At 43.3% G+C, this 16161-nt stretch overlaps 1 protein-coding gene across 1 annotated transcript; it reads left to right on the top strand.

Annotated features, from left to right (window-relative positions):
- The first annotated feature begins 511 nt into the window (after positions 1–511).
- Positions 512–6244, top strand: LOC136467176 (ankyrin repeat protein SKIP35-like). The gene is made up of 4 exons (XM_066465768.1): positions 512–669; positions 775–1462; positions 1555–1990; positions 5270–6244. The coding sequence occupies exons 2-4, from the start codon at positions 921–923 to the stop codon at positions 6059–6061; spliced, it is 1770 nt and encodes a 589-aa protein (XP_066321865.1). The 5' UTR covers positions 512–669; positions 775–920; the 3' UTR covers positions 6062–6244.
- Positions 6245–16161: the final 9917 nt, after the last annotated feature.

The raw sequence follows: 16161 nt of genomic DNA, 5'->3' as shown, positions 1-16161 counted from the left end.
GCCTCCCATGATTATGGATGCTACCTTCACAAATTTCTGTGAACCTTCATGTTGCAAGAAGGTTTTATCCGGTACATGATTTTGAATGCATACCATCTTAATTAGCCCTTGTTTAGTTGTCAATTTTGGCACTATGAAAAAAGAAGATTCTCCGTTACATCAAATTTACGGTACATGCATGGAATACTAAAAGTAGACGAAATTAAAAACTAATTGCACAGTTTGGTGGTACTTTACGAGACGAACATTTTGAGTCTAATTACTCAACGGTTGGACAATTATTACCAAATACAAACGAAATGCTACAGTAGGGAATCTGACACTATACAAACTTTGCACATCCAAATTTCGGCCAACTAAACGCACCCTCGTTATGATTTTTTAACTTCTTCCTTAATAGTAACTGCAACGCTTTTCCGCGGGTAGTGGCCACTGGCCAGTTGCACATAAAGCCAAGACTTTGTATTGTACTGTATTCTAATAAATTTGGTGGCCTCCACGCCTCCAGCAAGGTGGGCTGTGAACTCTATTATTCTCTCCCCATCAAAATCACAGCGGGGAAAAATAAGATACTGTCCCCATCTCCTTCCGCTTTTCCTTGCATGTTTGATTCCCCTTCTCCTTCATATTCCCCCCATACCGCATGGTCTTCGATCTTGCAAGTTTCAGGTTCGATCTCTCTGCCCCTCAAAAGTTGTTTCGTAATCATCCTGTTCCTCTCAAATCCTTTCTTGTGATTAATGCCTAGCTATTTTCTACTCTTCGAGTTTGCAGATCGGCACAGTTTTGATCGCAACGGCGTTGTATTTCTTCTTGATTTAGGGTTCTTCGGCTTTGTATGATCAGGAGTTGCCGGATTATTTTAGCAGGGGACAGAATGGTGTGAGCTTGGATTACAGCCTGGATCTCTCTTGCATCAAATGGTTGAGCAAGGCAAACCACGAAGCATCGGGGCGAAGGCGAAGAAATCGCCGTTCGTGGAGGTAGAGGTTGACGAGATTGGCCAGGCTAGTGGGGTGGTGTTTGCAAGGGAATCAGCGCTGGCGCCTAAGAACGACCGAGGATGCAGCGTCAGCCATAGTCATGGGGACGACGAAACACAGGAATCGGATGGGTGCGGGCAAAGCCAGGGGCTAGACGAGCATGGGTGGGTGGACTTCGGTCACTCCCTGCAGCTGGTGCTGTTCTCGCGGCAGTGGAGCCTTGCTGAAAGTCTTGTTGATCTAGCAGATCAGCAGTCGATGCTGGATTATGGCCTGTCGATTGCCCTTGATGCCATATGGTTCTTGCGGACGAAACGGGATCTTGAGGGGCTCAACAGTCTGATAGCGAAGATTGTGGCCTCAGGGGCAAAGGATTTTGCCAGAGCAATCCTCAGGACGTCGCTGCTTGCATCATGTGTTGCAGCCTGCCAAAGCAAGGCTATTACTGTGGGTGATAGCAAGGAGATCGTCGCAGAGAGGTGACTCTCAGCTTTACATATAAATGTTTTTATTCAGAATATATTGCTTAATACATTATTAGTGATGTTATTTCTTTGGTGTTGAAATTTAGATTGCATGAACGTCTGCGAGATTGTCCTGGTGCCGAGCATCTAAAAATAGAGGCAGGCGCCAAGGTGCAGAAGTTTATGGAATGGGCTTTACAGTGTATTCATATGCACCATTGTTCTGAAGACACACATAGGTACAGATGGAGCTGCAATACTCTCCAAGAGGTACAGTTTCATTTATCAGCATTTAGAACCTTCTTGGACATAGCTGGTGACAACTTAAGTGGCAAGATTTTCACTGAGGCATTTGATGCGGTCTGCTTCCCCCTTACACTCTTCTCAAGTTTATTTGAACCTGGATGGTCTTCTGGGAGTTCAGCAGTCTCCATTAAGGGCCTTTTATCATTGCTGGTGGAAGGAGGCGCTGACAATGTAAATCAGTGTTTCCTTGAAGCAGCACGCTTTGGAAGTACTGAACTTGTACGCATTCTGCTGGAGGTAATTTTAGTTGTTCTCATTAATCTTGGTGTAGAAGTTAACAATTCTGTTTAATCAAATACTAAATGACCAAATGAGCATGTTTTGCTTTTCTTTAGGAGCTATTGATTATGGAGTTATAACCAAAGTATTATACCCAGAGCTCTAGGTTGTTTTCTTAGTTTTTCTTATCTTCTATTACTAGAGATGCAAATTTTGGCAAGCCATATAGTAAGATGCAATGTTTTAAATGGACATACAGTTGTGGACAATGTTTACCCGAGCCATAAATTCTGGAATTAGTTGCAGTTTAAGATGATATTTTAACCTGTAGTCCTTCTGATGCTTGTTGCCACCAAGCTCTTTGTTTATGCCAAATATAATTACTGGATGATACTAACATTGATTTGCACTCTGATGTGTAGAATACACACTTTTCTAATGAAATCTTTCTATTGCAACTCTATGTCACACATGTGGGGTCTTCCAAACTTTTGACTGTACTTTGGAATATATTATGTTTGTATTCATAATTTTACATTCAACCAACACATAGTCAATGGAAGTTCATTTTCTTCCCAAAGTATAGTTCAACACAACGGGTTCCCAAAGTATAGTTAAGTTAGGGCAACTGGCAACTAATCTGATGGTCAAAATTCTGCATGTCCTTTGGTTAGGTTTTTTGGGCTTCGATAGGATCATCTAACTAAACACACAATAACTTCCAATTTTTGGATTACCCTCTTCTAGTGTTATCTTTCGGTTTATTCCCACTCCTTAAGAAGCTCAATATGCCTTTGCTGACTATGCTGTTAGTAATAAGTAACTAACATTTGCATGCTGTCTTCCTTTTTGAGCACTTGGGCTTTTAACTAACTTTTTAACATTCTAGAATTTAGAGCATGCCTTTAAAGTACTTATAAACCAGCTGAGGTGATTTTGTGCTTTCCCAAGGAATGGATTGGGCCTGTGTTAAGGATGGCAACGGGGCGGGGCGGGGGATCGGGTGGAGCTTCCGTGGACCCGCACCCAAAACCCGACAGAAAAACCCGTCCCGGCCCCGAACCCTGATTCGGGTGAAATATTGCACCCGACCCCGAACCCGATGGGGACCCGAAACCCGACGGGCTCCCTGAGACCCGAGTTGCATCAGCACATGAGCATAACCCGAGAGTGCTATCTTCACAATCTAAGTAGCATCCATTCATCCGTCCCAACAAACTAGACTCCACGATCTCAATATAATATAATATGCGACCACAGAAATACAATAGCAAGTCATTAGGAGGTGTGAGACTGAGGAGAACTGCCGCCGTTGGTCCATCAGAGTAGCCCTTAGGCCTCAGGACGAGACGCGAGCAGGTGAGTGGGCGGAGGTGCTGGGCCCTAGGCTGCTAGGTGCCTGAGTGCGGCAGCGTTCCCATGCGCAGACGCGAGGTCAGGCGGGCGGCGGCTCTTGGCGAGGTCGGAGCGGCAGGGCTCCTGCGCGGGGACGAGCGCTGACCTATGCGCCATGCTCGAGTCAGGGCGGCGGCTGTGACGACTGAGGAATGGGAATGGATGGATAGAAGTGAGATAGAGTGGCTGCTGCTGGTTATATACCTAGGGTTATTCACTTGTGGGCTGGGCTTCTACACGGGCCTTTAACATTTTGGGTCCCCACGGGAACCTGCGGGGAAAATCCTGGACCCGACCCGACCCGAATCGGGTCCCCGAACCTGCAGACCCGTGGGGCGAAAACTGGACCCCCCCCCCCCCCCCCCCGCTGGGTCTGAAACCCGCGGGTTTCGGGTCCAGACCCGCCCCACTGCCATCTTTAGCCTGTGTGCTTGTTAAACTAAAATGTTGAGTTACTGAAGTAGATTTTTTATGAACATTTTAGCTGTCATCAGTTATTCTAAATTTGGCCTGAAATACTGCTCTTCTTCACAGAAGTAACCATATTCGTGATAGGGTAACTATCTTTTCTCAATATTTTGTTATCGTCTTCCTCTTTTGAGTCTTTAGCTTTAACTATGTATCTAGACTCGAGACTATATCCTTAAAGTAGGAAATGTTGGCCTCGTTTAACGAAAAATGTTGATGCTGAAGTGTAGTTTGAGATTTTGCTTTCTCAATTTTGGCCTGAAAAGGAATCTATAAGTTTTATTGACAAATTAAAAAATTAAAGTTGTATACAAGAAAAATCTAAATATTTCTTTATTCGAATATGTTTCTAATTACACCAATGCGTTCACATAAAAACAATACTGGTACTGTGTTCGTCAAGATATAGATCACTCCTAATGTTTTATTATCAAAAAAGGGCAGACCCAGTGCCGGAGGCTCCCACATGAGTGGGGTCTGGGGAAGGGAAAAAATAGGCAAATATTGGTACCAAAGAATTACAAAAGGGAGGGAGTGTTGAGTTTGGCTATAGGCCACTGCAAAATTATGACATTTGCATGACCATGCGCAAAACTAAAAATGAATTGTGCATGCCATACAAGATTGTGGTCATTTGCCAGAACATAACTTTCTCCATAGATGTAGACAATTGCTAGAAGCTTTTGTGCTTTATGGGCAGGACTAATTAAGGTTACCTGTAACAAATATAGAATCGTATCACATGACTTATTCCATTTATACTCTATGGGATCTTAAGGAGCCTAGGCATGGTTGGGCTATGGTCATAGAAAATATTCTCCTCGACTGAACCAGCCTATCGGATCCTTCCTAGCAGTGGCGGAGTGCAGCACCAAATCAGGAGTGGGGGTGGGTGGTGGTGGTGGTTGGGTGGAGGGGGAGGGGGAGAATTCTTGTTGTTACTGCTACAGAAAGCAATGGCAGGCTTCCTGGCCATCGGACTGCTTGTTTCTGGGCCACCATAGGTACACTTGTTGGCAAAGTAATACGGCCCACTTCACCCATTCATTATATACCCCCTTCAATGCTTGGGCCGGCGGACTATTTGGACTGTTCATCTTCTCCGGCCAGCGGCAACAGCATCTAACAACTGCAGGTACTGGTCAGTGCACGGAGCAAGGCGGTGGGGGTAGGGGGAGAATCCAGTTTCACCTCCACTAAGCTTTCACCCCTGCTTCCTAGATGGGAGATTTATGAGTTGATTGGGTGCAGAGACACCTTTGGTCGTGAGCATAGAGGTTTTTCTTCCAGTTTAGATGTAAATAATCGCTGAAAATATGTCGTGTTATCCTAGAAATGTCAACTATTGTATTGCTCCCTTAAATATCTTTGAAAAGTACATTTCACAAAGAACAGCATGACAATGCAACAGTAATGTTTGCCCCCTTTATGCAGGTTGCATATCAGAATAGCTTGGCTGTGGACACCGAGCTGGCTCTAGTGTATGCTTCTCATTACTGCAAGTTTAGCACAATGGAATGCCTAGTTGATGAAGGGAACGTGAGTTCTTTCCTTAGCCCTCTGATAAAAGCTGCAGAGCGTGGGTGCTTGCAGGTTGTCCACTGGTTCGTCAGTCGAGGCATCTCTGACATTGAGATGTGCCTTGCCCTGACGACTGCTGCCTCCAGTGGCCATTTCATGGTCGCCTCGTACCTGCTTGCACATATCCCCCAGCAAATCCTTGAAGCTCTCAGCACACAGATCCTCAAAGCTGCAAGGGGCCAGGGCAGCAGGTCGCTTGATGGTGTCACCTTCCTTCTGAGATCCAACTTCCTAAGAGACGCAGCTGCAACATACGAGGCCGCAGACATCATTGCAACCGGGGGCACCGACGGCGAGCCCCCAGACCTGGTTGCCTTCCTGAAAGAACACTGGTCCCAGGGTGCGTTTGCTGAAGGGGTGAGCACCGGCGAAATGCACTTCGTGAATGTCATGAGGGTCCTCAGGAGAGGTGCGTCCCCGATCTTCCTGGAGGACCTCCCGTCTGAGATGGTGCTTGGCATCACGTACCTGCCACTGTACCGTGAGTGTGTGAGCGCGGGTGGGCAGCTGCTACCCCAAAGGCTGAGGGGGGAGCTGCTGGAGGCGGTGCACCGGCTCGGTGAGCCTGCTGGCACGGAGAGCCAGGGGAAGGACCTCGTGCGGGCACTAGAGCGCCACATGCCGTCGTTCTTGGTTGGATCTTGAGATGTTTCAAGGTGTAAAAGAAGCTTATGCAGGCTACCTTGCTTTAAAAGTGTATGAAGCAGTGTGCAGTTGTCAACTTCCAGTGGAGGTGGAAGTAGCAATAGTTTTGGTGTGTCACATGCCTCTTGATCGTGTAAAGAAGTTTTGTTTTTGTTTTGTATTAAGAAAGAAGTTTTCTTTCTTGACTGCCTATTGAAGGGGCCTCTGTGTTTATCTATCATTCCAATCCATGGTCTCAAAACTCTGGATGTTGGTAACACCATCAGAGCGATGTTTGAATTGCGAACAGCAAAGAACCAGCCTGTTCTTGTTGCCAGCTTAGAGCATCCAATTATTTTCTAGGGTGCGCAGGAGACGTGCATGTTTGTTTGTGCGCGTAGTGGTGGTGTTAGTGTATTCTTTTTGAGCGTTTGCGTGCGTGTGTAAAATGGCTTTCAAGAAAGGGATTCTTCTCCAAAGAGACATACAGCATTGAACTGATGATTCCACCACCAGACAATACACTACCCCCACAAAAACTTAACTACTGGTCAAAACAAACACACACGCAGAACCAGCACACACAGCGCTCTCCTTAGCTAAGAACTGGAACATCCAACCAAACTACAGCAGCATATATAGGCACCTTGCCCGGCCACACCAATGTCCTGCTCCATGTTGTAGAGAACTTCTTCCACTTGGTCATTTTCCCACAGATGAATAGCCATTTGCCTGACTCTAGCTTCTTCAAAGGTCGTCGCCTCGCTGATCAGGTTTACCACCAAAAGCAAAACATTCTCCCGATCCAGCGCTTTGTCAGCAAAACTTTGCAGTTTTGCTCTATCATCTTTTGCACTAGACTGAACACAGAATCCTCTAGTTCTGTACTCTGTGCCAGGGCGAGAATTAAAAAAGGAACGTTGTGCTCCCCAAAGAGCCACTGAAGTCATAACATTATGGACTAAATGTTTTTTTACTAATCCAAAGCTTGCCTATTAGCTTAAGACATAAACCAAACTGTACGTGCCCCAAGAGTACTTACCCTCTCAAGGTGGCGCTAGGCTTGGCCTAGCTTGTGGAAGAAGGGGCTTGGCGAAGAAGGGTAGCTACTGTAGCAGAACCGACCAATTTATAAGAGCATAAGTACAATGGCAGCCCGCAAACGGTCGCACTGTCATACTTAAGCTCATATAAATCCGGTAGTCCGTTGAGTATCACGACGGGTCTCGATTAACCATCAACATACAACCAAGATCGTACATGATTCAACATACATGCCACATATTACATAAAGTTCACAAATACAATTCATCCATCAGAGTACGAATTAAGGTTATTACAAACCAAGTTCAGTAAATAGTAGCGGAAACAAATTAAAGTTTGAAACTAACATCTGCCATCATAGTTCAAATACATAGTGCTAGTTCATGATCAAACTCCCACAAAAGCATATAAGAAGGATTAATAAGAGATGCCTATCCATGGCTCACTCCTCGTCCACGGTGGGACAGAAGCAGTTCTTGCAATAGCCGTGATAACATATACCATCTGCAACAATGGGAATAAAACCCTGAGTACAAGAAGGTATTCAGTTAGACTTACCCGTCGTAAACCAAAAATAATGTGACTCCAAGGATTATGCATGGCTTTATAAGTGGAGGTAGCTTAACAACATTTTGCATAAAAACGACTAACTCAATTTTACAATTATAATTCAGTCATCAAGTTAATTATAGCTATTCATCTCTAGATTAGCGACTAACTTATGTCAAACAAGTAGTATATCATTTAGTAGCATACAATAGTAACCATAGCCTGTGTAGTAATTCCATGTTCATCGGAACCATTATATTCCATAACACAATTACTACGATATTGAGGCTAGCCAAGTTTCTCACTGTCCGGGAGAGACGACGATTCGAATCGATTTCAACTAGCTAGGAATTTATTCCTAACACAAACCCAGACAGATCAGATCAACGATCACCTTAGGTCACCTTTAGTACAACTTAGGTACACATTTCGCGGGTTCGCCCAGCGCCGCACAATCAGGGACAACCAGCTGCTAGGACGATCAGGACTACCCTGCCCTTGGGCTCATGGCTGGCTCCCCACACATCTAGAGTGCGCACTCTAATAGAGTGGGGCCCGACCTGAGTTGAGCTACTCGGCTTTGCGGTCGGAACGAGTTATTCGGCCAGCTAAGTGAGAGGCATGCGTTCAATCTTGTCAAAAGTGCTAACAACGGTATGGTCCTTAATCGGCGCAGATGGAATCACATGAGTCCACCTACACATAGACTCCGCCCGGTCTCCATGTTCATTACCTCATGGTTCTTTTCCACGATAGCAAATATAGCCAACCATGCTTCGGTATCCACCTATATCTCATATGTGACAGGAAATCACCCGACTTCTACCGATCTAAGCATGGCTAAGCATATATTCGATCCTGAACCTACACAGGGTTAAAGGTATATGTAACTGGACAAGGTAGTTCTATGCATCAAGTGTTTCCAATCAACTCTTATAACCTAATGCATCAAACATAAAGGACTCAAATAATATTTTGTAAAACATGGGAGACTTAGAATGCTCCGGGGCTTGCCTTTGAGGAAAGAGGTTGGCCGGTGATCCAGGCACTCAGGGAGATCTTCGAGAGTCTGCTCCTCTTCTCCTAGAGCTGCGGCTTGAAACGTCTCCTGCTGATCCTCCTCTGCTTCCTTGTTGAACTCTAGGAGAGTTATCTCTTTGGATGATCCTATATGCATGAGCATGGAATAAGATTTTACGAATGCATATATAATGACATGTATAATATGATATGATGTGATGAATGCATCCTCATAAGTGTTTTCAATAGCATTGCATTAAAGTAATAACAAGTTGCATCTTATTTTACTGAGTCAGCGCATATCTTTTCTCTACTACTTAAGCAAACACTTATGTAAATTATTTTCTAGACTACAAGATAGTAGCCACTTATTTTGACCATAACTGGAGTTATGCACATCAAACTAATATGGTTGTGGAATTCTAGAAAGCTTATGAAATTTCCTATAACTTTATTTTTATCATCTTAATGTGATTCAGCAGTTATCTAGGTTAAACAATTCGATCATTCAAATATGTACAGAGAGCAAGCATTTTTGCCAGCAGACTTCTAACCGCTATAATTCTTAAACCATAAGGTCTATGACTATAAAAATTTAACAAATGGTGGATAAGTAAGTTATCTACAACTTTGTTATTAACAAGTTTTACAGAAAATATCATTATCAGCATTAAATTATCAACTCAAACGAAACTATACATGCAACCATCTAGTTGAATTATAAAGCAATAATTAACTAGTTGCATACAACCAATTGCTTTTAAGACCTATTAATAATATCAATAGATCATATGTATCACAAGTACCCTAGAAAACATCATGGTCAAACATAACTAACTTATTTATATCCATTTATTATTTTCCTAAAATAATAGGGTGATTTAAAGGATAAATAATTCTAGAGCTTAATAAATTCTAATAAAATTACAGTTGCCTACAAATGACCTCAGTAGTCCACTTTACAAATTTCATTCGATTTGAATAAGTACAACTACCTCTATAAAACAACAAGTTACATAGGCTGATTTTAGCAAAAATAGTTGGCATAGTGAAAAGTGTCAAATAATATATTTAATATTTTTCTTATATTTCTCCAAGCATAATAATACTGTGTAAAAATTTGCATGATCATATGTTATGTATTTTTACCTCAATTAATTTCACTAGAAACTAGCAATTAATTAGGATTAAATATGAAGGCCATTTTAAAAGTATGCTTACTGTAGGTTTAATATTTTTCCTAGCCAGAGTATGCCAACAAAATTGGAATCATGATTTTATCATTTTTCTAGCTCAAGCTATGCAATTTACAAGATAGAAACCATTTAAAAAGAATTTATCTAGCTACATTTTATTCACATTGAAAAATACAATAAACAATACATCTCATATTTTTATCAAATACTACACTTTAATATGAAACTAACAAAATTTGGTTCACCAAAATTGGACACTCCTAGCTCTAGATATGAATTTTTAAAACATGCATTCAAATTTGTGAAAGAAATAAAAAATCAAACTAAACTCAAATGCTAGACATACCCGACTCCAGTGTACCCAGAGGCTGACAGCGGGACGCCGAGTCAATCTGGCCCCACATGTTGGACACACAGAGCAGAGCATGGTGATTGATCGGCCACTGCTAGTCACCGGCGAGGTCACCGGCGGTGAGGTCACCACCGACGGCTTCGCCTCGATGTCCCGCATCGATGGGTGCACTTGGTTGGTCCAAAGACTCGTCGGAGTAAGCTCGACGACGGCCATGGTGAATGGTGGAGATCAGTGATGGTACACCGACCATCTCCAGCTGTGGCACGCTCAGGCGAGGATGGCTACTCCATCCTGGTGACCTAGTGAAGCTACATGGTGCAGGTGAGGGCACGAGGTGATGCCGGTAAGCTCGGCCGCGTGCATGGCCATGCGGTGGAGCACGAAGCACGGCGATGCTCACGCTGTTCTAGCTAAATGGCGGCAAAAGGAGGGTCACTGTCATGCCACTAGCGAGGCCTAGGGTTACTCGACCTAAGGCACGTGAGAAAGGAGGGAGACGGTGAACCAACTTGACGGCAGTGAGCTCGAGCGCCACGACGTCCATGGCGGGCGCGCATGGGATGACAACTCATTTTGGCACCATCACGCGGTAGCATCATCCCTAACTCTGGCCTAAGCTGCTAGACCCTAGCGCGGTGCTAGACCAAAGAAAACAAAGGCATGCGGCGCGGCGAAACGGTGGAGCCATGGTTAGCTATGAGCACAGCGGTGCTCTGGTGATAATGGCAGCTGTGGCAAGGCAAAATGCAGCCTTACCCATGCTCGAATGGTGGTGTAAGCGAGTTGGCAAGGTGGAGGAGGTGGTGGCGGAGCTATGAGCGAGATGGATTGGACGGTGGCGGTTGCGCGTGAGCTTTGTGGCACAGAGAGAGCGAGAGTGAATGAGCACGGTGGGTACGCGGCACTTAAGGGCTCGCGTTGGCCTGACCGGCCAGGCCAATGCCGGCGTACAGCTGCCATGCGGCGGCCGCGGCCTATGGCCGGTGTAACACCTCGGGTGTTTAAATATTAAAATCTGACATGTCATCATATGCATTGCAAAGCATTTGGCATTTGGTGAAACTTTGAGATGCATACGCTAAAACAAGTTTATATTTATGTGGTATGTGTTGCATTGTATTGTTTGACTCAAGTTCAATGTTTGTTTGGATTTTGAATTTTTCTAGAAAACCCCGCTTTTCAACATTTAAACCCTACCCTGAAAATCCATTTCAAAATCTAAGCATATTTTGGGGTTGGGCCCAAAAGAAAAAGTGTAGAGCTTGGCAAGTTATACAAAGTTTGTTTTTGGAGTTTTTCAAGTTGTTTAGAAAATTTTTGAGTAAATCAAAAAGGCGTAATTCAGTAAATTTCCCTATTCAAATTCAAAAGTTCATTTCAAAATCTAGACCGAATTAGGAGATGGTTATAAAAGCAAAGTTGTAGAACTTTTGATTTTGAACAACTTTTATTTTTGGAGATTTTTGAGTTGTTGCAAAAATTTGGGAGTAATTTGAGTTTCAAACTAGAGGGCAATTTTGTAAATTCGATGAACAGTACTCACCGCTCAAGCTACACCGGCGGCGACCTTCGGTTTGCTTCCAGGCGCGGTTGTGGCCGTCTTTGGCGTCGCGCTAGTGCGGTGAAGGCCACAGCGCAGCTTCCTTGCGCTTCTGAGCTGCTCTATTTAGCCCAGGCTGTCGCCGTTGGCCCCGTTCTCTTGCTCTGTTTTCCCGACGCCACTGCCATAGCTCCGGCGAGCCCGCACCGTCTCCCTAGCGCCGTGGTCGTCTTGGTAAAGGCCGTTCTAGTTCCATCTTTCTCTTGCGCATCCACCCAGCCAACTGTGGTCGGCTGATTTCGTCGGGAACTCGCTGACCACGCTCTTCTTCCTCGCGGCCGGCAGAGTCCCCGTCGAGCGAGCTCCGTCGTGGCCAGTACTCTACGGTGAGCTTCTGATCTCGGGAAGCATTGTTTCAGCTTCTCCGTGATGCCGTGGTGCTTAATATCTTGTTGATTGCTCGTTTTGTCCACCACAACCACTGGAACACCGCCGTCGCCATTGCTCGCACCGCCGTGATCGCTATGAACGCCGCCCCGCTTCACCGTTGCTTCTCCGGCCTTAATTCTTGCTTGAATGTGTTCGTGGTGAGCTACTGGACCTTCCCATGCCCTCTGTTTCCCCGTTTTCGGCTTTGTTTCACTGGCGTAGCATTGTCGTGCCACCGCATCCGCCATGGCCGACATTGAGCTAGCATAGGACCGTTATCGGATCAAGTAGGGACGTCAATAGATGCGCCTAGTCTTGGTGAACGTTTTGGTACCTTGGCCATCGCCATTGGACTCACCGTCGGCGAGTTATCTCTGGTCAGAGCCGTCGCTGCCATGGTCAACGTCAGAGGTTGAAGATGACATGTGGGACCCGTTGTCAGTGACTCAGCGTTCAAATGGATTTTTCTATTTTCAGATTTGAATGAATAGTGTCTGTTTTTGTTATTTTTGTGTAGATTTATTTAGAGCTCCAAAAATTATGAAATTTTTTGAGTGACTTCTCTGTGAGGTATAGTATTTAAGAAAAATATGAAATAATGTTTTTCAGTAATTTTTAAATGTGATAAAAATTTCTCAATTTATTCATAAATGGATTTCCATGATTTTTCTAGGCTTATTTATTTATACAAAAATTATGAAATTTGTTTTGCCACTTAGTTAACATGTAATGAACATGTACTAAAATTTTGAGCTCAATCAGAATAAGTTGATTTATTTCATAATTTTGAATTAAATAATTAATTCATAAAAGCAAATAGTAACCTTTAATGATTTAGGTTTTTGTTTGGACTTTTGGATTGAGTGATGACCTCGGGTCATTTGTTGTTAATGATCCTTGGCAGTTGATATATGTGTTACGAAAAAGATTTAGTTTGTTTGACTTGCAACTGTACCGCGAAGGAAAGTTGTATTCAAATTATTAATTTTGCATCCATCATCGAGCATCATATTTCGTATTCCGCATCATGTTAAACATGGCATTGTTATTACGTGTAGTGAATGAAGGCGAAAACGTGGTAGTTAATCAAGCTATTGAAGAGGTTAATCTGTCTGTTGAGGTCGGATCGAATACTTGTGTAACGTCGCAGGAATCGGACTTTTCCGTCAACGAAGGCAAACCCCGGATGCATACAACCCTACCTTGTGTTTTACAAATTAATTTCACTTTTGCTATCCGTTACTGCATTAAGTGATTAAGAGTTAAGTAAAAGCCTAATTGGTGCATTACCACCCTTGTTATTCCATATTTACCATTTTATCAGTTTTAAACTCGTATATGCCTAGTTTTGCTTAGCTATGCGTAGAACGATGAAAGTCGGGTGACTACCTGCCACCTGCAAGTTTTAAATGGAACATTGGTTAATTATGTTAGCATGTGATATGGGAATGTGGAGTAATAAATCTAGACCGAGCGGACTCGGTGTGTGTGAGCCACAAGACATGGAGGTCTTGTGAGCGGGTTCTTTCCGCTTGTGTCGATTAAGGCATGTCCGTTGTTGAATTGTATGAGGTGAGAATTTGTAGTACTAACCACATACTCTGGTAAGCCTAAACTTGGCAATTCTATTACGAGAATGGCTACTCGCGCACTAGGAGTGGAGAGATGGCGGGAATAGCGTGTACCCACGTGGCCATGGGCTAGAATGGTGGAGTACTGTGTTCTCGGGTGGCGCGGACCCGTTCTTGTTTTAGAGGATCCGAGGGTAGGTTGGTATATGGAGGCCAGGGACCTGCATATGTCGTGTGGTCTGGAATTCCTAGTTGGGTTTATAATCAGTTTGAATCGTCGTTGCTCCTCGGTTATGGAGACTCAACTCACTGTTCATCATCGTAGAATTAATAACCGGAACTTGAATAAGGCTTGTGAAGGTGCTGAATATGAAGTTTCATGATCTCAGTGCGGGTCGTGTCAGCTTTATATATAATTCTTGAGAAGTTTTCTATATAAAGAATGTTGTTAAAAGAGCTTTTACGCAAAAGAACTTTGATCATTGTTAAAGCTATACCTTGAATCCCTGAGCCTGCATTACTGAGTTTATCAGTTAATATTTTGGATAAGTCTTGTTGAGTACTTTTGTACTCAGGGTTCGTTGACCCCTTGTTGCAGGTGAGCCTCATGAGCAGATCTGTTTTAGATCGTGCTGCATGACTATCGTTCGTTCTGACGATGAGAAGTAAATGTGTGATCCTTGGGCAGGATGTTTATTTTGTGTGTTATGTATATATTAATTATGCCACTCCACTACTACTATGGTTTGTAATAATTAAAGAACTTAGTTTGTAAGGTTTGAAATAACTGGTTTGTAAACTATGTTATCGTAAGACTTCCGCTGTTTTTACTCTGGTTTTGATATTTGAATAAGTGTTGTAATACTGCAATGACTCTGTAACATGATCCTGCTCGGAAATCGTGGATGATTCGGGGTTCCCCGAGGACACTCGACAGTCTTTTTAAGTTATTGGAAACATATGCATAAATATCAAAGGTCGTCGGACAGTGACAGGTGCATGTGGGCCCTATAACTTAGGAGGTTCTGCCACAGAATGGTATCAGAGCAATCGTTACAAGGTTTTGTTGTGTTGTTTTACAAAAACTTCAAAATGATTTGGATGACTAAATTTAACTTGGTAATTTAGTCCAAATTGCTTCTGACTTATCTTATTTCTTTCTCACCATTCCCTATTTGATTAAAAAGGTTTTTGTGTGGTGGAGTAGTAATTATACTATGCCCTATATAAAAATAAATGTTGTTTATGTGCATTATAAACTTTGATGTTTTTGTTCGTAAGAACGATTCATGCATCATGAATAATTCACTTGTTACTTCCTTCACCTCTTAGTCTGGAGTTAAGCAGTGAGTCTGGTTTAAGGAATGTAATCCATTTTAGCTACTTTTTAGATTTTGATCTAATGGTCTTACTTGGATTAAATTGGCTTCCTACAGTATGGCTCGTGCCAAGATGATGCCCCGTAAGTCCACCGGACCCAAAGGAGTTCCTCGTCACCAACTTGCCCCTAGAAATGATGGTGCTAGCAGTAGCAGTTCTAGGCCTGATCCTAAGGCAGAGATACAGATGATTTCCGCAGAGTTAGCACAAGCTACTAGAGATAGGGCTTTGGATGCTATACAGGTGGGAGAATTACAGGATCAATTGAGGCAGCTCACCACCGCGCATAGGAACTACGAAAGTATGTTAGTTCGTATGGTGGAGGGAAGAAATGAAGCTTGGCACAGGGAAAATGTAGCTAGAGCTAGAACTCATGAGCTAGAATTCTATGTAGAAGATTTAGAAGAACATAATACATATCTACATGAGGAAGTTCATAGGCTTAGCAATCTACTAAATCCGAATCATGAGCCTCAAGCTGATGCCATGGACCCCGGTGTCATCCTTGCCGATGATGATGAATCAGGAGAGGAAGAAGAAGATCCTGAAGAATTAGTAATGATCGATGAAAGTGATGATGAAGGCGGTAATAATTCCGGAATGGATACCGAGCCTGAAGTTTGAAGAAATTGAGGAAAAGAGTAGAGTTGTATAATAGTAGCTCTAGTTAAGTTAAGTAGTTTTGTTCTCGTACTCGTGGGTTTGTTTGTACATTAGTAAACTCTTTGTAATGTGTCTAGAGTAAGCTTTGGTACAATTCAATAAAGACATGTGAATAAAGTTTGGTTTGTTATGAGCAGATGCGTCGTACGCGGGGTTCGTATATTCCTAGAACTTCACAAGATGAGGATGGTATTCCAGATCCACCACCTGTTCCAACCAATTTAGCTGATGCTATAACTGCACTTGTCAATGTGACAGCTGAAAATTCTCGTTTGCTTCATGAGATGGCCCAGAGTAATCAGAATCAGATGTACGGAAACCATGGACGCCACCATAACCGACAAGAGGCTACATATGTTGATTTCACAGACACA

The sequence above is a fragment of the Miscanthus floridulus genome, chromosome 7, assembly GCF_019320115.1.
Source record: "Miscanthus floridulus cultivar M001 chromosome 7, ASM1932011v1, whole genome shotgun sequence".
Lineage (NCBI taxonomy): Eukaryota > Viridiplantae > Streptophyta > Magnoliopsida > Poales > Poaceae > Miscanthus > Miscanthus floridulus.
The sequence above is the reverse complement of the archived record's forward strand: the minus strand, read 5'-3'. Positions and strand labels throughout refer to the sequence as shown.

What these genes read in the sequence shown, in the direction of transcription:
- LOC136467176 (XM_066465768.1), top strand. Translation starts at nt 921, where the DNA reads ATGGTTGAGCAAGGCAAACCACGAAGCATCGGGGCGAAGGCGAAGAAA. An exon ending in AAGGAGATCGTCGCAGAGAG is followed by an intron (nt 1,463 to 1,554) that starts GTGACTCTCAGC and finishes GTTGAAATTTAG; the next exon opens with ATTGCATGAACGTCTGCGAG. An exon ending in TTGTACGCATTCTGCTGGAG is followed by an intron (nt 1,991 to 5,269) that starts GTAATTTTAGTT and finishes CCCTTTATGCAG; the next exon opens with GTTGCATATCAGAATAGCTT.